General features: G+C 44.8%; 1 protein-coding gene and 1 non-coding gene across 2 annotated transcripts in view; one reads left to right on the top strand and one right to left on the bottom strand.

Annotated features, from left to right (window-relative positions):
* Positions 1-334: 334 nt before the first annotated feature.
* trnan-guu (transfer RNA asparagine (anticodon GUU)) lies at positions 335-408 on the top strand. The gene has a single exon. It is a non-coding gene; the product is annotated as a tRNA-Asn (tRNA).
* Positions 409-1,420: 1,012 nt separating this feature from the next.
* LOC106608893 (alpha-actinin-3) overlaps positions 1,421-27,509 on the bottom strand; it is a 38,140-nt gene continuing 12,051 nt past the window's right edge. Inside the window, exons 2-22 of the mRNA XM_014207088.3 lie at positions 15,336-15,450; positions 14,936-15,055; positions 14,357-14,443; positions 13,605-13,692; positions 13,056-13,134; positions 12,636-12,717; positions 12,409-12,494; positions 12,079-12,171; positions 11,552-11,782; positions 11,151-11,298; positions 10,719-10,869; positions 10,433-10,541; positions 10,001-10,141; positions 9,565-9,747; positions 8,442-8,576; positions 6,764-6,943; positions 5,676-5,822; positions 5,277-5,342; positions 4,401-4,559; positions 4,196-4,272; positions 1,421-3,537 (exon numbers count right to left, since the gene is read on the bottom strand). Coding sequence (XP_014062563.1) covers positions 3,456-3,537; positions 4,196-4,272; positions 4,401-4,559; positions 5,277-5,342; positions 5,676-5,822; positions 6,764-6,943; positions 8,442-8,576; positions 9,565-9,747; positions 10,001-10,141; positions 10,433-10,541; positions 10,719-10,869; positions 11,151-11,298; positions 11,552-11,782; positions 12,079-12,171; positions 12,409-12,494; positions 12,636-12,717; positions 13,056-13,134; positions 13,605-13,692; positions 14,357-14,443; positions 14,936-15,055; positions 15,336-15,450 — 2,559 coding nt within the window. The 3' untranslated portion in view covers positions 1,421-3,455. The remainder of the gene's footprint in view (positions 3,538-4,195; positions 4,273-4,400; positions 4,560-5,276; positions 5,343-5,675; positions 5,823-6,763; positions 6,944-8,441; positions 8,577-9,564; positions 9,748-10,000; positions 10,142-10,432; positions 10,542-10,718; positions 10,870-11,150; positions 11,299-11,551; positions 11,783-12,078; positions 12,172-12,408; positions 12,495-12,635; positions 12,718-13,055; positions 13,135-13,604; positions 13,693-14,356; positions 14,444-14,935; positions 15,056-15,335; positions 15,451-27,509) is intronic.

Here is a 27,509-nt window from a genome sequence, read left to right as displayed (position 1 = left end):
GATCATATATTACATTCGTGAAAACGCAGTTGTTTAAGATATATGTTTTTTAAATTATGTTTGTGATTGTGGCTGAATTTACTCATGCCAGATGCCTTTTTATATAATGTTGTGCTGACGAACATTGTTCTACATTTTTGCCCTTTTAAGGCCATTCAAAAAGCTAACAAACGTTAGAAAACTACAGGGCTACTTCCTTGAAAATGTTGCGGCACTTTCGATGCACGTTGACACAACCATTGGAACAAAGTGTTGTTGTTTCGTAAACTCCATGTACAGTTGGATGAGATCACGGATGGCCAGCGATCAAGTGTCAGGGTTAGACACACAAAAAGTCTCTGTGGCGCAATTGGTTAGCGCGTTAGACTGTTAATCTAAAGGTTGGTGGTTCGAGCCCACCCAGGGACGAGAGTTTTCAGTTTGTTGTGCTCCATGATGCGGATGTGACATCCTGGACCTGTAATGAGATTGCCTGTTACTTTGTCCTGCTGAGGGTCAATGCCAACACAAGCCTCTCTAGTGCAATCAGTTAGTGTGTTTGACAATCTATCTAAAGATTGGTGCTTCGACACCACCCATGGATGACATTTTTCAGATTGTAGCGATGTGAAACTTCCTGACTTGTAGTGGGCTTCCATGAGACTTTGTCCTGCTGAGGGTCAATATAATCACAAGTCTCTGTGGCACAATTGTATAGCGCCTTAGGCCGTTAGTTTAAAGGTTGGTGATTTGAGCCCACCCAGAGATGCTATTTTTTCATTTATAGTGATGTGGAAAGACCTTCCTGGATTTACAGTAAGCTCGCTTTTGACCTGCTTTGTTTCCTATTGTCACATGTGATTGGTGTGTTGTTGAACATGAAAGATGACAAGTTCCTATACCTGCTGCTATACTATACCTAAATGGCTGTCAATGGTCTCTGATCTTCTGCGCCACAGAGACTTGTGATTATATTGACCCTCAGCAGGCCAAAGTCTCATGGAAGCTCACTACAAGTCAGGAAGTTTCACATTGCTACAATCTGAAAAATGTCATCCATGGGTGGTGTCGAAGCACCAATCTTTAGATAGATTGTCAAACACGCTAACTGACTGCTCTAGAGAGGCTTGTGTTGGCATTGACCCTCTGCTAATATGCACTGTGAATGTATTTTGTTAATATATCCAATTAACTCAGTTTCATATTATGTTTTCATTCTTGAATGTTTATGCTATATAAAGTCTGTAAGTCTTAGTGACATTACGGTGTTTACATTTAAATAAGTCTTACAGTTCTTTCTTGTATTTATGTAATATTTAATGAACTAGGAACTGCCTTGGACATTTTGCTTTACTTCTGAACAGTTGCAACTGATGTTACTTCAACAGTATCGCCACTCCCTTTATGGTGATCGATGGGAAATAAAAACACAACACAAAACTTCATATAGTAATATAGTTTTCCTTTTTGATTTATTCCAAGGTGTGACTTTAACTTTGAAGGACTGTGTGGAAGCAAGCTCTTGTAGCGGGTGATAGAATAGAGGGAAAACAGGAGGAAGGGATAATAGAGAAGACAGAAGAGAAAGAATCCATGCAAAAGGGAGTTACTGGCTCTGGCTTTGTCCTAAATGACACCCTATTCCCTCCGTAGTGCACTTGGCTACTTCGGATCAGGTCAAAACTAGTGCACGACATAGGGAATTGGGTGTAGATTTGAGAATTGCACACTGTCATTAGAATACCCTTGCTCACTTCACGGCTGACATTCTCAGGTTCTGTTTTAAACACGTCATGTTCCAGGCCAATTACATTGCAAATGGTTGAGTGCCACCTCATCAACTGTGCAGTCAGGCATCAGATTGCTATATCGTATGATGTGGTTAACTGCTTTGTTTAACACGTATCCGGGCGTTGGTGAGATCTGGCAGCCGTCTGCGGTGTAGTCAGCCTGGAACGCAGCCATCCTCTTATTGAACTGGACCACAACCTAAAAGCTTCCTTGCATAGATAGTTAGGCTACACTGGGTCTGAGTCCAAAATGACACCCTATAACCTATGTAGTGCACTACTTTTGACTAGAGCCTATGGGGAATAGGGTGCCATTTTGGATGAAGCCTGGGCCTAACTTTGTTTCACCATACCTGGACTCAGGGTTCCTGAGTCCATATTCCTTTATCTCCAGAACTTTACCTGATTTCCTCTCTCTCGCTCTCTCTCTCGCTCTTTTTCACTACTCAACACCTCTACCTGTCTCTCGCTCCTCTCAAAATGCACAGCAAGCAGACAACCTCAATATGGTTTCATAGGATATGAAATAGTATATGTAAAATATTACATATTATATCATTCTATTGGTGTAGTCATATCCCTGGTACAGATGATGGAGTGATGATAGAGGGATGAGACGGAGGAGAGAGGTGACCGACACGCTTCTTTCTGGCAATAACAGTTATTATACTCCTTTATCTTTGTATCCTCCAATCAAAATGAGCCTTCCTGTCAGCATCCTCACCCTATCCTCCAATCAAAATAATTATTCCTGTCAGTGTCTTCACCCCTCTAAACAAGTTGATCAGAGATCAGTTGTTAACTACCTTTTACCCACAATTCACTGCTCTCTTCTGATGGCACCCTATACTCTCTGAAATACCAAATTACAACATTATGAAAGCATTGGGACAACATTACACGTTTCTGTGGAAAGAGAGGGGTGTTTGTATGGGGATGGGGAGCTGCTATAAAGGATTTGTGTGTTGGGGGGAGATTCAACCATTCAACATGGACAGCATTTCTACTATAAACAGAGCATGCATCTGCATCAATACACAACCAACCAAACAATATTTCATTGTTTTCTTTTAAACCCTTCCAAATAATAGGAACTGTAATATTATTTGAGGAGGTGAGGTATAGGGCTGGGGGCTCTGCTCAGAAACTCTGCTAGTGTGAAACTATTTTTATTTTGTCCCTCCTTTGTTTTTTCCCCCATGACTCCACTCTGTCTGGTCGATCGTACTGAAAGGCAGTTAATGTGAAACGGATCATCGTGTGACACCAGGTATTCTGGCTCATCAGGCACTTGGTGCAGTACAGATGACAGTATGGACGAGAGAGGGATGAGAGTTAAACATTAGAAATCCAGCCAGACCTTAACAGGACATGGGTCTCGGAGATTTGATCTGAGCAAAGCCTCCCGCTCTCTTTTCCTCTCTGGGCAGTGTGGACAGCACGGGGGTGGATGGAGGGAGGAGTGGGGAAGGGGAAAAGAGGAGAGGAGAAGGGGTATCTAAACCTCTCTCTGTACAGGAGGGAGAGGATGGTGGGAAGAAAGAACAGGAGGAGGAGGAGGAGGAATAGGAGGAGAGGAGTTTTACAAGTCGCTCTCTCCATAGAGGAGAGGGGGAAGATGAAGGGAAGACAAGAGGAGGGGGAAAGGGGGTTTACAAGTCGCTCTCTCCATACAGGAGAGGGGGTTTACAAGTCGCTCTCTCCATAGAGTGCGCTGGAGAAAGAGATGTAGTCGAGGGCTCCGGCTGGGCCGTCGGCTCCAATGTACCTGGTCACAGAGATACATTATATTACCAGAGAGGTCTAATGGGCCTGGTAATAGAGATACATTATATTACTAGAGAGGTCTAATGTACCTGGTCACAGAGATACATTATATTACCAGAGAGGTCTAATGTACCTGGTCATAGAGATACATTATATTACCAGAGAGGTCTAATGTACCTGGTTATAGAGATTCATTATATTACTAGAGAGGTCTAATGTACCTGGTCATAGAGATACATTATATTACTAGAGAGGTCTAATGTACCTGGTCATAGAGATACATTATATTACTAGAGAGCTCTAATGTACCTGGTCATCGAGATACATTATATTACTAGAGAGATCTAATGTACCTGGTCATAGAGATACATTATATTACTAGAGAGGTCTAATGTACCTGGTAATAGATATACATTATATTACTAGAGTGGCCTGTGTCCCTGGTCATAGAGTTACATTATATTACTAGAGTGGCCTGTGTCCCTGGTCATAGAGTTACATTATATTACTAGTGGCCGGTGTCCCTGGTCATAGAGATACATTATATTACTAAAGTGGCCTGTGTCATAGCCACACACTTGTATAGGTTACACAGTTGTACACGTGTGAAACCGGACAAATATAAGCACCCCCTATTTGACCTTTGTAATTCTGTGTACCTGGTCATGCGGCTGATGCAGTACTCAGCCTGCTCTGCGGGCAGCTCTCTGCGCAGCTCGTCAACCGTGATGTAGGCCTGGGAGAGAGGAGGTATATATTTATTTCATTTCTATGTATTTATTTAATTGTATTTACCAGGTTGTCCCACAGATGTGAAAATATTTTTCAAGGGAGATCTGGCCATATTAAAATGTTCTAGCTCACCTTGTCGGAGGCCAGGATCTTAAAGGAAGCCATGACCTGGTCAGCGGTGTCTGTCTCGGCCGTCTCACGGGTCATGAAGTCGATGAAGGCCTGGAAGGTGACCACGCCTGTGTTGTTTGAATCCACCAAGGTCATGATGCGGGCAAACTCCACCTCACCCTATTGGACAACAAGTTACAGTAGATTAGAACACCTCACCCTATTGGACAAAATGTTACAGTAGATTAGAACACCTCACCCTATTGGACAACATGTTACAGTAGATTAGAACATCTCACCCTATTGAACAACATGTTACAGTAGATTAGAACACCTCACCCTATTGGACAACATGTTACAGTAGATTAGAACACCTCACCCTATTGGACAACATGTTACAGTAGATTAGAACACCTCACCCTATTGGACAACATGTTACAGTAGATTAGAACATCTCACCCTATTGGACAACATGTTACAGTAGATTAGAACACCTCACCCTATTGGACAACATGTTACAGTAGATTAGAACACCTCACCCTATTGGACAACATGTTACAGTAGATTAGAACATCTCACCCTATTGGACAACATGTTACAGTAGATTAGAACACCTCACCGTATTGGACAACATGTTACAGTAGATTAGAACATCTCACCCTATTGGACAACATGTTACAGTAGATTAGAACATCTCACCCTATTGGACAACACATTAGAGTAGATTATTAGCATATCATTGTTGAGGAGAACATGTTTTTGAAACCTTTAGTATAAAAACGGATGCCATTTATACTATAACTGTATACAACCAGATAGAGCGCCGTCATTTTGTATAAAGGGGACTGAGAAGAAATGAAGGTGAGGTCACTTCCTGTTGGTAGCTAGGCTACTCACCAGATCGTAACCCATGGAGATGAGACAGGCACGGAAGTCGTCGGGGTCCATCATGCCGTTTCTCTTCTGCAAAAGAGAGAGGGAGAACACAAGCATCAGTTTTTATGATTGGACATATGATCAATGAACGATGGAATGATCAACGATTATGTGAACGTAACACGCTGGAGACACTATCCCTCAGTGTGGAGGAACAACTACGGTGGCAAGAAATCACTGACTATTCAAAATTCACACTTACAGTCAGTGTATTCAACTATGGTAGGTAAAAATAATCACATATCACTGTCATTGCAAGTAAAACCTTCTTCAAAATAGCCGCTATCTGTAAAATCTGAGCCAGGAAGTGAAAAGACAAGTACAATAATATAGTGACATATAGTGATATATTTTTTTTACCCTGTCGAAGTGATTGAAGGAGGCTCTGAATTCGTTGAGCTGCTCCTGGCTGATACCCTTGGCGTCGCGGGTCAGAATCTGGTTCTCCACCTCGTTGATGGTGCGGGCGATGGTGGTCAGCAGCTGCTCCCAGCCCACACGGATATGCTGCAGAGGGAGAGAGGGAACGACAGAGCGGAGAGAGACAGAGAGACAGATAGAGAGAGCAAGAGAAACAGAGGAGTCACTTTTAGAGTAATTAAGAACGGAATATGTTTCTGAACACTTCTATATTAATGTGGATGCTACCAGGATTACGGATAATCATGAATGAATTGTGAATAATGAGCAGTGAGAAAGTTACAGACGCATAAATATTTTTTTTTAAATGTTAACCTTCCCTGTTATTGGTCTATGGTGAGAGGTTAGCATGTTATTACCATTCATTTCTATTGAGCACAACATAATCAGAAACACAACCTAAACAAACGGACGTAATAATTGCGTGCTCGGAATTTGGGACCAAATACTAAACTTTTGACTACTTTAATACACTATAAGTGACACCTTATGACACCTTCAAATGGGGAACTAGATACATAAAGTGCACTAACTTCTAAACGGTAAAACTGATATGTATGAAAATCCCCCAAACTAAAAGGCGACCTTCTGCACTGGCGCCTCATATGAAACATTTTATCTCAAATCCAATATGCTGGAGTATAGAGCAAAATTAAACGTTTTAGCTTCACTGTCCAAATAGGGGAGTATATGATACTTAACCTAGGTCTAGGATATAAGATACTTTACTTCCATGGTGTAGATGTGTGTTTGTTGTGTAGTTAGTGTTTGTTGTGTAGTTGTGTGTTGTGTAGTTAGTGTTTGTTGTGTAGTTATGTGTTGTGCAGTTGTGTTTTTTGTAGTTGTGTGTTGTCCAGTTGTGAGTTGTATTACCTCCATGGTGTAGTTGGTGTGTTTGTTGTGTAGTTGTGTGTTGTGTAGTTAGTGTTTGTTGTGTAGTTGTGTGTTGTCCAGTTGTGAGTTGTATTTCCCCCAATGGTGTAGTTGGTGTGTTTGTTGTGTAGTTATGTGTTGTCCAGTTGTATTACCTCCATGGTGTAGTTGGTGTGTTTGTTGTCAAAGATGAGGGACTCCTGGCTGAGCTGGTGGTCTCCCTCCAGTTTGTCGATGTTACACTTGTAGTTGATAATGTTTTGTTCATACTGCTTGAGATTGTTCATCTGTTCCTCTAGAGAACCGGCGATGTCCACAGACACATGACCAATCTCCTGTAGAGGGAGAGGGGGAGAGAGAGGGGGAGAAAAAGGAGGTAGTAAGAACTGAGAAGTGTGAATGGATGACAGTTCATGCTTCCGTATTCATAAAGCGTCAAAGAGTGCCGATCTAGGATCAGGTATAGAATCTAGGATTAGGTCCATTAATTATAATCTAAAAGGCAAAAGTGATCCTAGATCAGCTCGCCTACTCTGACCCATAAGTGTAGGCACAGTAGATGTTGCGAACCTCCTCGTGTTTGGGGTTCGGAGACCCTGTTAGCAGCTTAGCCTGGGTACCAGTCTGTTTGTGCTAGCATTTCACTTCTTGCCATACCAAACATGGCATAATGACATAGGAGTACAATGAGCGGAATGAGGAGTTCACAAAAGAGGATTTCAAACTCGTAGGACCGTGTAGCTCTAGCTCAGTGGTCACCAACCAGTCGAACACAACGATAAAGCCTTGCATTCCTATTATTTGTATTTGTTTTGTGCTGTTGTCGGTAGGTGCACTTCATTCAGCAGCCCTTGCACCGGGAAGACAAAGTGTTCCCATTTTATGTATCTGAAGGTAGAACCCGGCAGGCCCAAAGATCAAATCAAGTGCACCTACAGGCCTACATCTGGCCAATCAGATAGCTCAGATCACCCGTGTCTGCACAGTTTCCTCGAGCCATAGACTGTAAAAAGAAGCCTCGAATGCACAATCAAGTTGACACAGTGAGATTTAAAAACGTTTAAAACCATGACTAGAGCGACTCAACGAATACAGCAAAGAGATACTGCTTTTATGAATAACTTCATGTCTAAGTTGTTATTCGGCACTGTCGACAGTTTTGTTCAACACTTCCATAAGCCATAAAAAGCACATTCTCCCTACTTCCACTCATGCTACAACCAGCACTGCAGCTGCAACGAATGAGTACAGCAAAGTGTTCAGCTAAGCTTGCGTTGTTATCATTAGCGGCTTTTGTCTTTTCTAATATCGAGGAATATTTCACTTTCTCTGGTCATAGGAGTAGCAACATGAATTGGCGCACGAGGCAGAAATAATGCAGTGCGACTTGAGTTTCGCCATCAGCTGGAAGACTGTGTCCCCTCTTCTCAGCGGAGGGAGAGCTGAGGGACGGATGAGTCCAGTAAAAAAAATATATATATTATTATTATCCTCAATTAGTTGTGCCTCACCAGTAATACAACAAATTATATATGACGAGTGTGATCACATACCTACATTTTACATTTCAAAATGGTCTGAGAAAAACAACATTGGCAGGGTAATTCTGGCATAGCCAATCTGCAGTGATAATGTATTGGGCCCGTAGCCTACTGCACAAACCTCATTGCTACAGAACTGTTTTTAATTGGTTAATGTTGCATAGGCTTACGTTTTTTAATTCATGTTTTTTTTTTTAATCTGAGCGGTAGATCTCCGCTTGAATTTTGACTCAGAAAGTGATCTTGACTCAGAAAAGGTTGGTGACCACTGCTCTAGCTGAAGTAACTGTACCTCCATCTTGGTCTGGATCCAGGGTCCGATGATGTTGGCCTGGGCAGCGAACTGGCGCCTCAGCCTCTCGTTAGCCTGCTGCCTGGCCACCTCCTCCTGCAGCATCTGGTCCCTGAGAGGAACAAGGTGCTTCACCTATGGAGGGAGACGGGGACATTGGTCGTCAACACACTGGTAGAGATGACGTTGCGTTACTCTGTTACTCGAGAGCAGAGCCCTATACTACGTACCGGATTTGAGGAGTTTGTGAGGTAACTTTGGTCAACCTTGAGTTCAAACTCAGATAACCGGTACCACGAAAGTGGCTCACCTTTTTTTGCCAGGTACATTTCTATGGCGACGAATCCTTCAGAACTAATCTGCTCCGGGGCAGACTAACTCAGAGCTAACCGTGTCTGAGCCGTGAGATGAGGACCAATTAAACCAAATTCCCTCCCTCTCGCAAAGATTGTGTCATCATCCCCTTCATTTGAGGAAGACGACTGATTAAATATTTGATTAATGAAATGTATTTTTGTGTGTTCAAAAATTGTAATGTCAAAATACCGATCACGTTACACATTTCGTAATGGTAGAATGCATTTGAAACTTCACGCAGCGTAAAACTTTTGTATGACTTATTTTATCAATTGGAGAGGGATAAAAGGTGCTTGTTCATTAATAAACACACCAAAGACGACCAAAGTTGTCAAATAAAAACGGCACTTCTAAAAGCCTATTTCACACCATAACCTGCTGAATTTGCAAGATAACTTTTCTTTCAATTAGATTTCGGCCCAAATGAAAATGTGTCACCGACTCGCCCATGGATTGATGTTTCAGCATTGTCTCAATGAAGTCAGTTACAACTTGGGTTGGAGCGAAATACCTACATGGGGGTACAAGGAGCTCTCCAGGAACAGGGTCGGAAAGCCCTGCTCTAGGGTGTAACCCTTTGACATTAAGCAACTTACAACTAGAGCGTGTAAGAAGAAATACAAACTACAGAAAAAAATGATTGTCACGGGAAATGTGTCTCTTGACTACAATTTAGAGTGTAGAAACCTAGCCAGGGAAGGGAATACAATTAAATAGGAAACCATTTCAGCTTCTCTGTTGGCTTCCCAGAGTGTGTTGTACTCACCGCCTCCCATTTGTTAGTGATATCCTGGGGGGAGAGGTTGGTGTAGGGGTTGACTCCTGACAGCTTGATGCCATAAGTCTGAGCGATCTTCACAATCTCGCTCTGGATGCCCATGGTGGCCATGCGTTCCTTATCAGCCTCTGGTAGGGTGGCCTTGAACTGGTCATGGGCTGTAATCAGAGACTGGAGAGGAGAGGAGGAGGAGTGAGAATGGAGGGATACAGTGGGAAGGAGCGATTGAGAGAGAGAGAGAGAGAGAGAGGATCAAAGGGTGTGGTGTGTGTCACATAACGAGGAGGGGGGAAATAAGGAGTGAGAATGGAGTGATATGGGAAATAACGAGAGAGAGAGCGAGGGAATGCAGAGAGAAACGAGAGTCCATCAGACCGTTAATGTTACGTATTGTACACACACGCTCACACACATTCACACGTACATGGATCTCCTCGGTGCTGTGGACAATGAACATGTCCTGCAGATCCTCCATGGCTCCGTCCATCCAGTTGTTGAAGGGCGCCGCCCTCTTGGCGAACTCCAGGTACAGCTGGTCAATGGTCTCCCACAGTTTCTCCACGCGCTAGGAAAGACCAGGACAAGATGTAACATCCATATACTGTATGAAGCCATCCCTGCTAAGTAGTCACAGTAACACATGTAATGGCTTGATATGACCACCACTAGTTGTTATTGGAAGGGACAGGAGTTTTTCCAGAGACAGGTGACCTGGTCAGGAACATCTCCTGGCTCGTGGTGGATCAGTTGGTAAGAGGTTGTGTGCTCAGTTCCTGCAGGGATCACATTCTCCAACCAAAAGCGTCTGCTTAAGTGGCGTATACAATATGATTATATTAGGTGCGTAGTTCAGTACCTCCAGGGAGTCCCTCCTCTTCTGCGTCAGCGTACCCAGGTTGTCCCACTGGTCACAGATGCCCTGGCAGCGGGCGTTCACAGAGGACGCGTCATGGTAGTCCAGCTCACTGAGAGAGAGAAACAGGCAAACACACTGATCGGTATCACGTGTTCTATTACACACTGTACGTCAATCCCTTTTTTTTCGTAGAACTTTACTACGTTTATCCTTTCTACCGCCACTCCCTCCTTCCACCGGTCCTCCACACCTCCCTCTCATCATCCCTCCCTCCACCCCTCCTTACTTGAGCTCCTGTGCGATGGCAGCGATCTGCTCCACTCTGTCCTGGTGGGCGGCCAGGTCAGACTCAAAGGCCTCGTGTTTCCTCATCAGAGCCCTGATCTCCATCAGAGAGGCCGACTCGTAGTCCTTCATGGACAGCAGCTCTTCTTTACCTGGGGGAGAGACACAGTTAATACTCAGTCGTTATCGCTCTCTCTCTCCCTCCCCCCTTCTATCCCTCTATCCCCTTTACCTCTCCTCTCCGTTATATCTCTCTAACCCCATCCACCCATGAGCGCTGTGGCGCATGACGTCTGAGGGTTGAAAGTTGATGTACTGTAGGGGCTTGACTCAATAAAGTGGATTTTACAATTCAAAATTGATATCCCCTTTACCGCGCCTCTCGCCCCTCTCTCTCTACCCCCCTCCCCTCTCTCACCCGCTCTGTTATTACCTGAGGTCCAGGACTGGTGCAGGGAGCACTTCTGCTTGAACTTCTCAGCCAGGTGGTCCAGTCTCTCCAGACGTCTGATCTCAGTAAGAAGCCACTCCTCATATCCCTTCTCCACCTGCTCCAGACCCTTCCATGCATTGGCTATGTCCTGGGTGAGGAGAGAGATGGAGATGCGATATAACATGGGTAGTATTATAGATGGAAGCCAGTTAGTTGGTTGACTATACTGGGTATTGTAATGTTGGTGGAACAGTCAGATATCCAGGAGGTTATTCTCAAAACTCTTTCGAACCACCACAGTAAATTAGCTGTGGTTTTAATGAAGAACCCGGGGTATGAAGTCGAGAGGGCTGCCAGGACAGTGTCACTCCCTGAGACGTGGTGCGTGTGACGTCACCTACCGAGACCATCTTTCCCTCGGAGGGCATGAAGGCGGGCCGGTTGCTCAGCCTCAGCTTGGTCTGCAGGGTGTTGAAGTTGATCTCCAGCTGACACTTCTCCTGGACGCGGGGCGGCTTGTGGATGCGGCGGTAGTCCCTGAAGTCCTCCAGCTTCTGCTGCATGGCCCTCATCTGCTGCTCCGCCATGCGGTTCTCCAGCCACGGGATGGTCTTGCGGATCCACTCTAGCAACTAGGGAGAGGTAAGAGGTCAGGGGTTAGAGGTCAGGGGGAGAAGAGTTGGTTGGGTGGTTACTTCAATTAAAAAAACACACAGGTCCCGTTCAGGGCCAGTTTCCCAAACACAAAAAGCATGCTCAATGGAGAATCTCCAATGAAATTACTTTTTAGTCCAAGACTAGGTTTAATCTGTGTCCAGGAAACTGCCCCATACAGTATATAACCTCTCATACATCATTGCATTAGCGCAATGGCTAGAAGTCTACAGGAACAGTTAGCAGGCTAGTATGATATCCCTTTAACACTCACCTCACTGGCCAGCTTCTCATACTCCTCCATGAGTTTCTCATTCTCCTGGTTCACAGCCAGCACTTTACAGATCCTGTTAGCTGCTGTCTCAGCCTGGGTGAGTAAGAGAGAGAGGGGGGAGAGAGAGAGAAAGAGAGAGAAAGAGAGAGGAGCGAGGGGAGAGAGACAAAACAAAAGTGAGTGAGAGAAAGAGAGAGAGATATTAACAACAAACGTTAAGACAGAGACAGTGGACCTTAGAAAGATGGCCGACTTGTATTGTTTTCCATTGCATTGTATTCAATGTTTTTGCGGCAGTGTGGAGCAGAGACAGTGGAGGGAGTGAGTTACCTGCTCAGCCCCAGCGAAGGCGTGGTAGAAGCAGGACACGTAGGTCATGATGGCCTTCTCATCAGGCTTGGGGGTGTTCACAATGTCTGACGGAGAGACCAGGGAGGTGAGCTCAGGGACAATACAACCCCAGTGAAATCACTGGAGAGAGTCGTCAGAGACGAACGGTAGGGTTGTAAAATTGCCTGGTTTTACGTAAATCCTGATTGAAAAAAATGTGGACTCACCTTCAGCGTCGAGCATCTTGGGGATGTCCAGGTACTTCTCAGCCACCTCGAAGGCAGTGTTGAGGTTACCGATGGGGTCATCCTGTTAGGGACACACAGACAGAGAAAGAGATTTACATGAACACATAGAGAGAAGACACAGGCCAAGGGTTGTGGGTTCAATTCCCACCAATACAAAACATGTATGCACGCATGACTGTAAGTCGCTTTGGATAAAAACGTCCGCTAAGTGGCACATATTATTTTTTTTTAAATATATATATATATAATTTATACAACAGAGTTCTAGAGAGAAAAAATAGGAAATAGAGGTATAGAGAAATGAAAGAAAATAGTAAGGGGCTACGACAGGTGTTGACCCTTGTGGACTCTAAGAGGGGATGGGGGATGAGAGGAGAGTGAAGGGAGGAGGGGGGGCACCTTTCTCAGTTTGGAGTAGTCAATGAGGTCAGGTCTGTGTCTGTGGATGAGGGCACACAGTGCCAGGCCATCCTTCCAACTGAATCGGTCACCCACAGGAGAGGAGAGGAGAGGAGAGGAGAGGAGAGGAGAGGAGAGGAGAGGAGAGGAGAGGAGAGGAGAGGATGATACAAAGATAAGATAGGAGGAAAAACATTAGGATTATGAAGAGAAAGTAAAAGAGAAAGAAAGTAAAGAGAAAGTCAAATAATAAAGTAAATAATACCCCAAACAATCTCAAAAGAAAGAGAGATGTAGCCTGGTCGCCAGTCTGTTTCTGGTCTCTTGCCAACTCCTTATGGAATTGTCATGCCAAATGTGACAGTGAGTGACAAGGAGTTGGCATGATAGCACAAACAGACAGGCACTCAGGCTAAGAGAGGTGCGAGCAACAGCCATAACTATGAATTAGAGTTCCCAATTAATCTCTTCTCAACATGACTCTGTGAATCCGCATGCAGAATGGATGTAGTTTCCCATCCTGGCCACAGGGTGGCGCGCTGTGCACACCTGATGTGGAAGTTCTGCACGTTAACGTTCCTGTAGGGGGCAGTCTTCCTCTGGCACCACAGAAGAAGACCCTCCTTAGCAGAGGTCTCTACACAGGGAGGAGGCGGGGGGAGAGGGGGAGACAGAGGGGAGGCAGAGAGGAGGCAGGGGGAGAGGGGGAGACAGAGGGGAGGCAGAGAGGAGGCAGGGGAACGGCAGTGTTATCCTAAAGGACTAGGCTAAATATGCTCCAATAACCCTGCGGTGTTAAGGTGCCGAGCTTAGTGTGTGTGTGTGGGTGTGTGTGTGTGTGTGTGTGTTGAACTGACTGCATACAGTAGCCTACTGTGTCAAATGTATCATGATTGTTTTGAGTGTGGCAGATGCAGAGCGTGTCTAAACAGTGATCCTACGACGCGTTTGCGACTATGGCCGTTAATTCTATTCGTGTGTTAACGCTTTAATGGCAGGCGTATGTATAGTGTTGTATAGTGACTGATAATGTATAGACAGTGTTGCTGGGAGTCCGATAGCCGGGTAAGTAGGTCGAATTTGTTCTCATGTGACTTAATGCATGTACAGTTCGAATGTGTTTATGGCGGGTGAAACCCGAGGGGAAATGCAGAAGAACAACGTTGGAAACGGGGAAACATAAGATGAACTCTTCGCTCGTGTCATATCCAAGAGCGAAGAGGGAACTTCTTCCAATTCCACCCCTGCGCACACACACACACACACACACACACACACACACACACACACACACACCTGACCCTCCACGGAGATGTCCTGAATGGCGAAACGCAGGATGATGGTCCAGATCATTCCCAGGGTCATCTTCGTATTACCGTCGACGATCTCTGCAAGCCAATCACAGAGTTCGGTCAGAAACCATGGCAACATGGAGCACATGCCAAAACTCAGTCTATGCTGGCTTGCTGAGAGTTGTCTCAGATATAATACCGCACTCTATCTTTCAACAAGTATCTAAAGTAACAGTATTTCACTTGAGTACCTCCATTAATTTATTTGTACCTTTATTTAACTAGGCAAGTCAGTTAAGAACAAATTCTTACTTTCAATGACGGCCTAGGAAGAGTGGGTTATCTGCCTTGTTCAGGGGCAGAACGACAGATTTTTACCTTGTCAGCTCAGGGATCCAATCTTGCAACCTTTCGGTTACTAGTCCAACGCTCTAACCAATAGGCTACCTGCCGCCCCTCTAAGTCAGAACTGTTTTGTAAAATGGGACTCTAGAACTACAAATAAAGGATAATCACAATGTTACTGTTTTTTGAACCTGTATAACAACATATTAGCAAACAACAAGGACAACAGAACCAAAGTCTCACCCTCAGCGCCGATGGACACCAGCTTGACTCCCTTGCTGCAGATGAAATCCAGGGCCTTGTTCACGTTTGCAATCTTGTGGAAACGCATCTTGCCTTTGTCGGGTTTGGGCAGTCTCTCACCTGTATACAATAAAAACATTCCATTTAGTCTCCTCTCCGCAACACAAAATGATTGGTGAAATTTTACTCAATCAAGAAAGTTCTGTGCCATTCTCCATTCATTTCAGCTCAGATGCTGCTGTATTGACCGCATACCATCGAATTTGAGTGTCCTTTTCCACTAACGTATGCTGTAGATGGAGAGGTAAACCTTTCTGATGTAACAGTATGTAAGAGTGACTTAGCAGTGACTTAACACCGACTTAGCGGTGACTTAAAGCGACTTAAGAGTCGGACCCACCTGAGATGACCTCCAGCAGCAGCATGAGTTTGAGGCCATTCCTGAAGTCGTCCTCGATGTTCTCGATCTGTGTCCCTGCCTTCCTCAAGTGGGAGTTACACCAGGCTGTGAAAGTCTGGGAGAGAATCGGGTTGAGATAGGGGGAGAAATAGATAAAAAGAGAGAGTGAGAGAAGGGGAGACAAAGGGAAAAGGGAGGAGGGAAAAAAATGGGATTAGAGTTGGCAATAAATAAGTGAATCTTCTCCCTCAAACATACAGAAAGAGACTGAGCCTCACTGACAATGACCGGACGAGACCAACAGACCCCAAATGGAACCCTGGGCCCACACCGATAAACAACCCCTTAGTAAACGGAAATAAACAAACATAAACAGACAAACGCTCTAATCTAAAGTGAAGCCTGAAGCAGTTTGCTTTCTCCTGGCCGCTCTGACAGGCCCAGAGTGCTTGGCAATGCCCCATTACATCTTTAACCTTGTTAGAGCATCACGACGCTGCTCTGTGTGTCTGTCGGCTAGCACATCCATCCTGACCTCAGATAGTCATTATTCTGCCTTGACAGCTTTGAATGATTGATTGATTGTTTGATTGATTGATTGATTGATCGATCGATTGATCTGATTCAAGGACAAGGGAGGTGTTGTGTCATTTCAATACGAGGTTGAGGTGTGTGTGTGTGTGTGTGTGTGTGTGTGTGTGTGTGTGTGTGTGTGTGTGTGTGTGTGTGTGTGTGTGTGTGTGTGTGTGTGTGTGTGAGGTGGGGCGTAGAAGGTCACAGCAAACATAGGCGTCTGTCCGCGGTGAGGGGTTGGAGAAAACAAATACCTGCAGAAGCGGAACAACTGACTACAGAGGAGTGTAGAGAGAGAGGGAGAGAGACAGAGAACGATTACATTAATCAGTAATGAAGAGAGAAGACAAAGTCACAGGTCAGAGTTCTCCATTAATGCAGTCGCTCTGTGTGTGGATGTGTGTGTGATTGCGATTCTGTGTGGGTGGGCACTAGGCAGAGTTGTGAGCCATTTCGCTATGACAGAGAGGGAGAGAGAGCTAGAGGAAGAAAGACACCGAGAAAAAAAAGAGAAAGTGTGTGAGAGAAAGAACTCTTGAGAGAGCGATAAAGAGTGCTTAAGAGAGGGTGGTGAGAGAAATAGAGAGAAAGAGAGAGGGCGAGAGAAAGAAAGAAAGAGAACGAGAGAAAACGAGCTAGGGCGCGAGACGGTGGGGGCAAGAGAGAGACAGTGCTTGCCAGGGAGCGAAGGAAGGGAGGAAGGCAGAACAGACAGACAGCCAGAGGGAGGGAGGCAGGAAGGCCCTGACCTGTGTCCAAAATTACCTCCTACTCCCTGCATAGTGCACAACTGTTGACCAGATGGGTCCTGGTAAAAAGTAGTGCACTATATAGGGAACAGGGTGACATTTGGGATGCATCCCTGGAAGGGAAGGAGAGCCACAATCCCATCCCAGCAGGTGTCCCCCAGTCCCTACAGACCCAAACCCACACAAACCCCCACCCTACAGCTACGCATGACCCAATTTAGACAGGCCCCCTATACAGACCACACAGACCGCTAGGTTAACTAGACCACCAAACCAAACTTCTGGAGAACAGGGGAGGAGAAGAAGGAGAAGGAGAGGAGGAAAAGGGGAGGGAGGGATGAAGAGGGAAAATAAGGGGTGAAGGAGGGGGAAAGTAGAGAAGAAGGGAGGGGAAGAAAGGAGGAGGGGGAAGGAAGGAAGGAGTGGAGGTGAGGGGGGTGAAGGAGGCTAAATCGGGTAGCTATGAGACACCATTAGGGACAGCTGAGAAGGCAGGATTCCTAAGGCTAACTGTCAGAGTCAAAGAGGGATAGAAGGAAGGAAGGAAGGAAGGAAGGAAGGAAGGAAGGAAGGAAGGAAGGAAGGAAGGAAGGAAGGAAGGAAGGAAGGAAGGAAGGAAGGAAGGAAGGAAGGAAGGAAGGAAGGAAGGAAGGAAGGAAGGAAGGAAGGAAGGAAGGAAGGAAGGAAGGAAGGAAGGAAGGAAGGACAAATTGTAAGAGAGAGGATAAAAGAAAGTGGAAACAAGTGCAGTTTGAAACAGAAACAGGTTTTTGTTGACGTCAGTTGAACTTTCAGATGCATGTTCTGTGGGGCTTCACCTAAAATGGTGTGAGGTGACAAAATATGAGACATTGGGATATCCTGTCTTTCAAGTACTACATATGAGGAGGAAAATATCCAACCCAAAACACAAATAAGCCCTATTTGTATCATCAAGTACAACACCCTATTCATTGGACTCAAAAGGCCATTGGCCTCAAGAGCCCATAGTCACACCATTATCCATAATAACCCATTATCTCATAGGTTACATGTCTTTGCAGGGGATGCCTATGGTCAACTATAGAGCGCTAGTATGACTATGAAGTCACTGCTCTTCTCCTCTATCTCCCCCCTTCTCCCCCTTCTCCCCTTGTGCGACTGCCCCTCCTTCTTCCCCTTCTCTTCTTCTGTGTCCCCCCTTCTCCCTGTGTCCTCCCCTTCTCTTCTGCCTCTCTCGTCTCCAACTGTTGAGCTGCCCCTCTGTGCCTGTGTTGGTCTGGTCTGGACACAAACACACACAGACACAGACACACAGTCATTCTGCTGGATGCCTGTCATAACTCAGGGAGAGGGGACAGTGGGAGGGCCTGATGACCCTCAGCACAGCTGGGTGGACACACACACACACACACACACACACACACACACACACACACACACACACACACACACACCCTCCTCCCATCCCAGACACCACCTGTCCATCAAGAATGTGATGCAACCACTGTTACCATTGTTACCATCCCTGCAGCTACCACTAACATCCTGCAGCTACCACTAACATCCTGCAGGTACCACTAACATCCTCAGATTGGCAGCAATGAGTGCTGAAGCTAAGTCATGTGACAAGAATATACTACTGTGGACAATGAGTTCAATTCAAACAACACCAGCATGACAGGGTTCACTTTGTTGACACAAGGCGAAAGTACACACACCCTGTGACGTGTGTTGTGTTCATCCATGATGTCGCTGATGTGTAGAAAATGGCTGCTAAGGCTGCGTTGTACTCGTGGATCTCTGTGTAACAGAAACGTGTTTTCATGTCTGAAATGGAATTACTTTTAAATGATTTGTTTGGAATTAATTTCAGAAGGCTTTTCAGGTTCACAAAAAATCCATACTCAATCCAACTATGAGTCTTCAGTGAATTTCATTTGACGTGACTCTGCATGCGTCCAAAATGGCACCCTACTCCCTATGACGCGCACTACTTTGGACCAGGCCCATAGAAGTGGGAACCTCGTACCGAATCAAACTGCCAGGAGTGTTAGGGGTTTCCTTGTATTAGCATGACTCTGTGGGACTCTACACAGAGAACTAATTCATCACAGCCTACATGCTGCCACGTCAACGTCTGACCTGACAATTAGCTTAGCATGAGTGTTACTTCAACACAGTCACCATGGCGATGCCCTCTGCAGTGTGTGTGTGTGTGTGTGTGTGTGTGTCTAAGATCGAAGGGGTTAGAAGTCAGAAGGAACTTTCACAAGAGAAAGAATAGAAAGGGAAGGAATTTGTTTTTCTCCTCCAACACTGTGGAAATCTCTCTACACACAGACAACGCTACTATCTAGACATGTCTACAAGGTACCATTATAGTCAGTCCAAGGTACACACAGACTGACAGACTGACTATTTTCTACCTCTAAGAAAGGATAGCCTACATTTTCAGTCTTTATTTTCAGTTGTTTATTTCAGAAACAATTGTGACCTGTGAGACTAAAGAAAGGAGGGGGATTCAGGACTTTAAAGGCCCAATGCAGTCAAAAATGTGAATTTCCTGTGTTGAATATATATTTCCACACTGTGAGGTTGGAATAATACTCTGAAATTGTGAAAATTGTGATAATGCCCTTTTAGTGTAAGAGCTGTTAGAATTTTTTTTTTGCCTGTTTTGGTGGGATGGGGTTTTGGCCTGCTTGGTGACATCACTGAAAATACGCCCCCTCTGGCTTGTGCGGTGGAGGAGATCTTCGTGGGCTATACTCAGCCTTGTCTCAGGGTAGTAAGTTGGTGGTCGGTTGATATCCCTCTAGTGGTGTGGGGGCTGTGCTTTGGCAAAGTGGGTGGGGTTATATCCTGCCTGGTTGGCCCTGTCCGGGGGTATCGTCGGACGGGGCCACAGTGTCCCGACACACCCCTGTCTCAGTCTCCAGTATCTATGCTGCAATAGTCTATGTGCCGGGGGGCTAGTAATTATCTTGTCTTATCTGGTGTCCTGTGTGAATTTAAGTATGCTCCCTCTAATTCTCTCCCTCTCCCCTCCCTCAGGACTACCTGGCCTGATGACTCCTGGCTGTCCCCAGTCCACCTGGTCATGCTGCCGCTCCAGTTTCAACTGTTCTGCCTCTGGCTATGGAACCCTGACCTGTTCACCGGACGTGCTACCTTGTACCGGACCTGCTGTTTTCGACTCTCTCTACCACACCTGCTGTCTCGACCTCTGAATGCTCGGCTATGAAAAGCCAACTGACATTTACTCCTGAGGTACTGACCTGTTGCACCCTCTGTGACCACTGTGATTATTATTTAACCCTGCTGGTCATCTATGAACGTTTGAACATCTTGAAGAACAATCTGGCCTTAATGGCCATGTACTCTTATTATCTCCCCCCAGCACAGCCAGAAGAGGACTGGCCACCCCTCAGAGCCTGGTTCCTCTCTAGGTTTCTTCCTAGGTTCCTGCCTTTCTAGGGAGTTTTTCCTAGCCACCGTGCTTCTATTATTTATTTATTTTATTTTATTTAAGCCTTATTTAACGAGGCAAGTCAGTTAAGAAAAATGACGGCCTACCCCGGCCAAACCCTGACGACATTTGGCCAATTGTGTCCAACCCTATGGGACTCCCAAACACGGCCAGTTGTGATACAGCCTTCTACACCTGTATTGCTTGCTGTTTGGGGTTTTAGGCTGGGTTTCTGTATAGCACTTTGTGACATCTGCTGATATAAAAAGGGCTTTATAAATACATTTCATTGATCACCATGCAGTAAATTAGTTAATAGACCAATAAGAAAGAGAGTTCCAAACCTCTCTGACAATAACAGCTGGTTTTACCTTTCCCACTCAGACCACTCCCAGACAGTCCTGGCAAAATTCTTGCTTAGAAATTTCTATTAGCTAAAAAGCAATTTTTTTTAATTTTTTACCATTTAAATTGAAAACAATCACAGTAAGGTACTTCATTTTTATCCAGAAATGATTTGATATTGAGATTAAAACGGGTGCATTGGGACCTTTAACAAAGAAACAGAATAGAGAAGAGGGTAGAAGCTTCAGGTAGAAGTTGCCTACAAGTACAGACATAGGATCAGCAATGCCATGACAGTCTTAAAAGGACAGTTCAAACCAGTTTCTCAGACTTTTTCATCAATAGTGGACATGGACTCAGCTCAACATGACATGTCTGGCTAACTTTACTTTTGGTGGTGAACTATCCCTTTAAGACTGCCACACCTCTGTGTGAACATATTAGGTGGAATCCCAACCATCAAAAATTGGCTTGTGTTGACAAAGAATTATGAACTATCCCTTTATGACATAGCTAGATGTAAATCCAAAACAAACTCACCCTGATCCACATGATTGCTAATGCAAACATCACATCCTAGACTCCATGGTTGTGTCCCACTACCAGTCCTATAGGCCCAAGTGCAATAATAAGGGAGTAGGTTGCCATTAGGGACGCATCCCCTTCCCCTATCCTTTTATTATTATAAACTGGGTGGTTCGAACCCTGAATGCTGATTGGCTGACAGCCGTGGTATATCAGACCGTATACCAGGGGTATGACAAAACGTAGCTTATAATAGCAATACGGCACCTCTGGGGTTTGTGGTATATGGTCAATATACCACGGCTTAGGGCTGTATCCAGAACAGCCCTTGGCCGTGGTACAGTGCCTTGCGAAAGTATTCGGCCCCCTTGAACTTTTCGACCTTTTGCCACATTTCAGGCTTCAAACATAAAGATATAAAACTATAATTTTTTGTGAAGAATCAACAACAAGTGGGACACAATCATGAAGTGGAATGAAATTTATTGGATATTTCAAACTTTTTTAACAAATAAAAAACTGAAAAATTGGGCGTGTAAAATTATTCAGCCCCTTTACTTTCAGTGCAGCAAACTCTCTCCAGAAGTTCAGTGAGGATCTCTGAATGATCCAATGTTGACCTAAATGACTAATGATGATAAATAGAATCCACCTGTGTGTAATCAAGTCTCCGTATAAATGCACCTGCTCTGTGATAGTCTCAGAGGTCCGTTTAAAGCGCAGAGAGCATCATGAAGAACAAGGAACACACCAGGCAGGTCCGAGATACTGTTGTGGAGAAGTTTAAAGCCGGATTTGGATACAAAAAGATTTCCCAAGCTTTAACCTGTTAGGGCTAGGGGGCAGTATTGACACGGCTGGATAAAAAACATACCCGATTTAATCTGGTTACCACTCCTACCCAGTAACTAGAATATGCATATACTTATTACATATGGATAGAAAACACCCTACATTTTCTAAAACTGTTTGAATGGTGTCTGTGAGTATAACAGAACTCAAATGGCAGGTCAAAACCTGAGAGATTCCTTTACAGGAAGTGGCCTGTCTGACCATTTCTTGAACTTCTTTTCCATCTCTATCATTTACTAAGGATCTCTGCTCTAACGTGACACTTCCCACGTCGTCCATAGGCGCTCAGAGCCCGGGAAAAAACAGAATGTCGTCATTCCAGCCCCAGGCTGAAACACATTATCGCCTTTCTCAAGTGGCCGATCAAGGGACACTGGGCTTAGGCGCGTGACCCGACCGCCCCCGCCTTTGGGATTTTTTCCTCTGTTTGCCGAAAAGGAGATTCCCTGTCGGAATATTATCGCTTTTCTACGAGAAAAATGTCGTAAAAATTGATTTTAAACAGCGGTTGACATGCTTCGAAGTACGGTAATGGAATATTTAGAATTTTATTGTCACGAATTGCGCCATGCGCGCGACACTTCTTTACTATTTCGGATAGTGTCTGGAACGCACGAACAAAACGCCGCTATTCGGATATAACGATGGATTATTTTGGACCAAACCAACATTTGTTATTGAAGTAGCAGTCCTGGGTGTGCATTCTGACGAAGACAACAAAAGGTAATCAAACTTTTATAATAGTAAATATGATTATGGTGAGTGCTAAACTTGCCGGGTGTCTAAATAGCGAGCCCGTGATGCCTGGGCTATGTACTTAGAATATTGCAAAATGTGCTTTCACCAAAAAGCTATTTTAAAATCGGACATATCGAGTGCATAGAGGAGGTCTGTATCTATAATTCTTAAAATAATTGTTATGCTTTTTGTGAACGTTTATCGTGAGTAATTTAGTAAAATGTTAGCGAATTCCCCGGAAGTTTGCGGGGGGTATGCTAGTTCTGAACGTCACATGCTAATGTAAAAAGCTGGTTTTTGATATAAATATTAACTTGATTGAACAAAACATGCATGTATTGTATAACATATTGTCCTAGGGTTGTCATCTGATGAAGATCATCAAAGGTGAGTGCTGCATTTAGCTGTCTTCTGGGTTTTGGTGACATTATATGCTGGCTTGAAAAATGGGTGTCTGATTATTTCTGGCTTGGTACTCTGCTGACATAATCTAATGTTTTGCTTTCATTGTAAAGCCTTTTTGAAATCGGACAGTGTGGTTAGATTAACGAGAGTCTTGTCTTTAAATAGCTGTAAAATAGTCATATGTTTGAGAAATTGAAGTAATAGGATTTTTAACGTTTTGAAAATCGCGCCACAGGCTGCCAGTGGCTGTTACGTAGGTGGGACGCAAGCGTCCCACCTAGCCCATAGAGGTTAAACATCCCAAGGAGCACTGTGCAAGCGATAATATTGAAATGGAAGGAGTATCAGACCACTGCAAATCTAAGAAGACCCGGCTGTCCCTCTAAACTTTCAGCTCATACAAGGAGAAGACTGATCAGAGATGCAGCCAAGAGGCCCATGATCACTCTGGATGAACTGCAGAGATCTACAGCTGAGGTGGGAGACTCTGTCCATAGGACAACAATCAGTCGTATAGTGCACAAATCTGGCCTTTATGGAAGAGTGGCAAGAAGAAAGCCATTTCTTAAAGATATCCATAAAAAGTGTTGTTTAAAGTTTGCCACTAGCCACCTGGGAGACACACCAAACATGTGGAAGAAGGTGCTCTGGTCAGATGAAACCAAAATCAAACTTTTTGGCAACAATGCAAAACGTTATGTTTGGTGTAAAAGCAACACAGCTCATCACCCTGAACACACCATCCCCACTGTCAAACATGGTGGTGGCAGCATCATGGTTTGGGCCTGCTTTTCTTCAGCAGGGGCAGGGAAGATGGTTAAAATTGATGGGAAGATGGATGGAGCCAAATACAGGACCATTCTGGAAGAAAACCTGATGGAGTCTGCAAAAGACCTGAGACTGGGACGGAGATTTGTCTTCCAACAAGACAATGATCCAAAACATAAAGCAAAATCTACAATGGAATGGTTCACAAATAAACATATCCAGGTGTTAGAATGGCCAAGTCAAAGTCCAGACCTGAATCCAATCGAGAATCTGTGGAAAGAACTGAAAACTGCTGTTCACAAACGCTCTCCATCCAACCTCACTGAGCTCGAGCTGTTTTGCAAGGAGGAATGGGCAAAAATGTCAGTCTCTCGATGTGCAAAACTGATAGAGACATACCCCAAGCGACTTACAGCTGTAATCCCAGCAAAAGGTGGCGCTACAAAGTATTAACTTAAGGGGGCTGAATAATTTAGCACGGCCAATTTTTCAGTTTTTTATTTGTTAAAAAAGTTTGAAATATCCAATAACTTTCGTTCCACTTCATAATTGTGTCCCACTTGTTGTTGATTCTTCACAAAAAATTACAGTTTTATATCTTTATGTTTGAAGCCTGAAATGTGGCAAAAGGTCGAAAAGTTCAAGGGGGCCGAATACTTTCGCAAGGCACTGTATATTGGCCATATACCACAACCGCTCATGCCTTAATTCCTTAAATATAACAGGACAGGAGTATTCCTGTATCAGCACTCAACAGCAGTGTAAAATAAATCTGGTAACAATGTCTGCAGGGCTGGCCGCACTGTGTGTGTGTGTGTGTGTGTGTGTGTGTGTGTGTGTGTGTGTGTGTGTGTGTGTGTGTGTGTGTGTGTGTGTGTGTGTGTGTGTGTGTGTGTGTGTGTGTGTCTCCACCCAGTGTGAGCACACTGACCGTATATATAAATACAGCCTCTGTCCAGTCCAGGCCAACACATGACTATAGAACAGGTGGGATAGGCCAGGGAGAGACAGACCTGGACAGACAGGTGTCTGTGGTATGAATCACACAGACGCAGGTACACACACACACACACACACGCTCGGACACACGCAGTACCATCCTGATGAGGTATGATGCCGTGTATAAAAACAGAAACAGCAGTCTTTATAATTATAAATAGTCCCATCAGTCTGGAGAGAAGCCACACTTGGCAAAGCCATACATAGCTGCTTTACCAAACTCACCGGTGTGGGGACAATGGAAGAGAACATTCACACACACACATACGTACACATGCGCACCACACACACCCGCGCACCCTTACGCACATTTACAATGCTATGTTATACGTCCCACCTAACTCTTAGTACATCCTAAATAATGTACTGTAGCTCAACCCGTAAACAACCAAAGTGTAAACAACCAACCTGTAAACAACCAAAGTGTAACAAAGTCTAAATAACCTAACAACCAAACCGACCGACAGATTGTCATGGCAACTACATCCATCATGAAAGCCATACCTTAGCTTCACACCAGGTCCATGCCAACTACACCTATCGCTAACAACTACACCCATCCCTAACAACGACACTTATCAATATTAAGCATGATTTGTCAGAATAAATGAAAAGGACATCTGTGACCCCACAGATGACAAAGATGGGACCATTAACCTTATTTGTCCATGCATATGTTTTATGCTTATATGTTTGCATTTAAAAAATATATACACTATCTATACAAAATTATGTGGACACCCCTTCAAATGAGTGGATTCTGCTATTTCAGCCACACCGGTTGCTGACAGGTGTATAAAATCGAGCACACCGCCATGCAATCTCCATAGACAAACATTGGCAGTGGAATGCCCTTACTGAAGAGCTCAGTGACTTTCAACATGGCACCGTCATAGGATGTGACCTTTCCAACAAGTCAATTTGTCAAATTTCTGCCCTGCTAGAGCTGCCCCAGTCACTGTAAGTGTTGTTATTGTTAAGCGGAAACGTCTAGGAGCAACAAAGGCTCAGCTGTGAAGTGGTAGGCCACACAAGCTCACAGAACGGGACCGCCGAGTGCTGAAGCTCGTAAAAATCATCTGTCCTCGGTTGCCACAGTTCCAAACTGCCTCTGGAAGCAACGTCAGCACAAGAACTGCTCATCAGGAACTTCATGAAATGGGTCTCCGTGGCCAAGCAGTTGCACACAAGCCTAAGATCACCATGCGCAATGCCAAGTGTCGGCTAGGGTGGTGTAAAGCTCACTGCCATTGGACTCTGGAGCAATGGAAACGCGTTCTCTGGAGTGATGAATCACGCTTCACCATCTGGCAGTCCGACGGACGAATCTGAGTTTGGCGGATGCCAGGAGAATGTTACCTGCCCGAATGCATAGTGCCAACTGTAAAGTTTGGTGGAGGAGGAATAATGGTCTGGGGGCTGTTTTTCATGGTTCGAGCTAGGCCCCTTAGTTCCAGTGAAGGGACATGTTAAAGCTACAGCATACAATGACATTCTAGACGATTCTGTGCTTCCAACTTTGTGGCAAAAGTTTGGGGAAGGACCTTTCTTGTTTCAGCATGGCAATGTCCCCGTGCACAAAGCGAGGTCCATACAGAAAGGGTTTGTCGATATAGGTGTGGAAGAACTGGACTGGCCTGCACAGAGCCATGACCTCAACCCCATCAAAAACCTTTGGGATGAACTGGAACACCAACTGTGAGTCAAGCCTAATCGCACAACATCAGTGCCCGACCTCACTAATGCTCTTGTGTCTGAATGGAAGCAAGTCCCCGCAGCAATGTTCCAACATCTAGTGGAAAGCCTTCCTAGAAGAGTGGAGGCTGTTATAGCAGCAAAGGGGGGACCAAGTCCATATGAATTAGAGGTCGACCGGTTATGATTTTTCAACGCTGATACCGACACCAATTATTGTAGGACCAAAAAAAGCCGATACCGATTAATCAGACGAATTTTATACATTTTGTGGGGTACAGCAGGTCAGCCACCAGGGGGAGACTCGTCGAGGCCTGGTGACAGACGGAGTCTACATCACGAGGCGATGGCTCCCTCTGCTGGACGTGCCAGGTCTCGATGGGCTCTCCGGCCGGGACTAATTTGGGCTTATTGTGGTTGGTGAGTAACCAAGGGCTGATTGCTCACCAGCTGGACGAGTCCCATAAAGCTGCCAGAAGGGCAGCACACGGGAGAAGGGACTGGGGGAAGAAAGGTTACTCCTGTATAGTTGGAGACAGTTCCAGAGATAAAAGGAGGGAGCTCAGTTTTTGTTCCCCGCAGGCTACAGCAAGACCCGGAGCCCAGAAGACGGTATCCCGGAGAGGGTCTCATGGGGAGATCTATTATTTTCTATTGGATGTTCTGATAGGCACTTTAGTATAGCCAGCCTAATCTCGGGAATTGATAGACTTGAAGTCATAAACAGCGCTGTGCTCAAGCATTGCTCAGAGCTGCTGGCAAACACAGTAAAGTGCTGTTTGAATGAATGCTTACGGGCCTGCTGCTGCCTACCACCACTCAGTCAGACTGCTCTATCAAATATCAAATCATAGACTTAATTATAATATAATAAACACACAAATACAAGCCTTTGGTCAAATCCAGAACCTATCATTTCGAAAACAAAATGAAATACAGAACCGTTACGTATTTTATAAGTCTAAATATTGCTGTTACGTTGCACAACCTTCAATGTTATGTCATAATTATTTGTGTAAAATTCTGGCACATTAATTACGGTCTTTGTTAGGAAGAAATGGTCTTCACACAGTT

The sequence above is a fragment of the Salmo salar genome, chromosome 07 (genome assembly GCF_965601325.2).
Source record: "Salmo salar chromosome 07, fSalSal1, whole genome shotgun sequence".
NCBI classification, from domain to species: Eukaryota; Metazoa; Chordata; class Actinopteri; order Salmoniformes; family Salmonidae; genus Salmo; species Salmo salar.
Note: the sequence above shows the minus strand (reverse complement) of the source record. Positions and strands in the feature narration are given on the sequence as shown.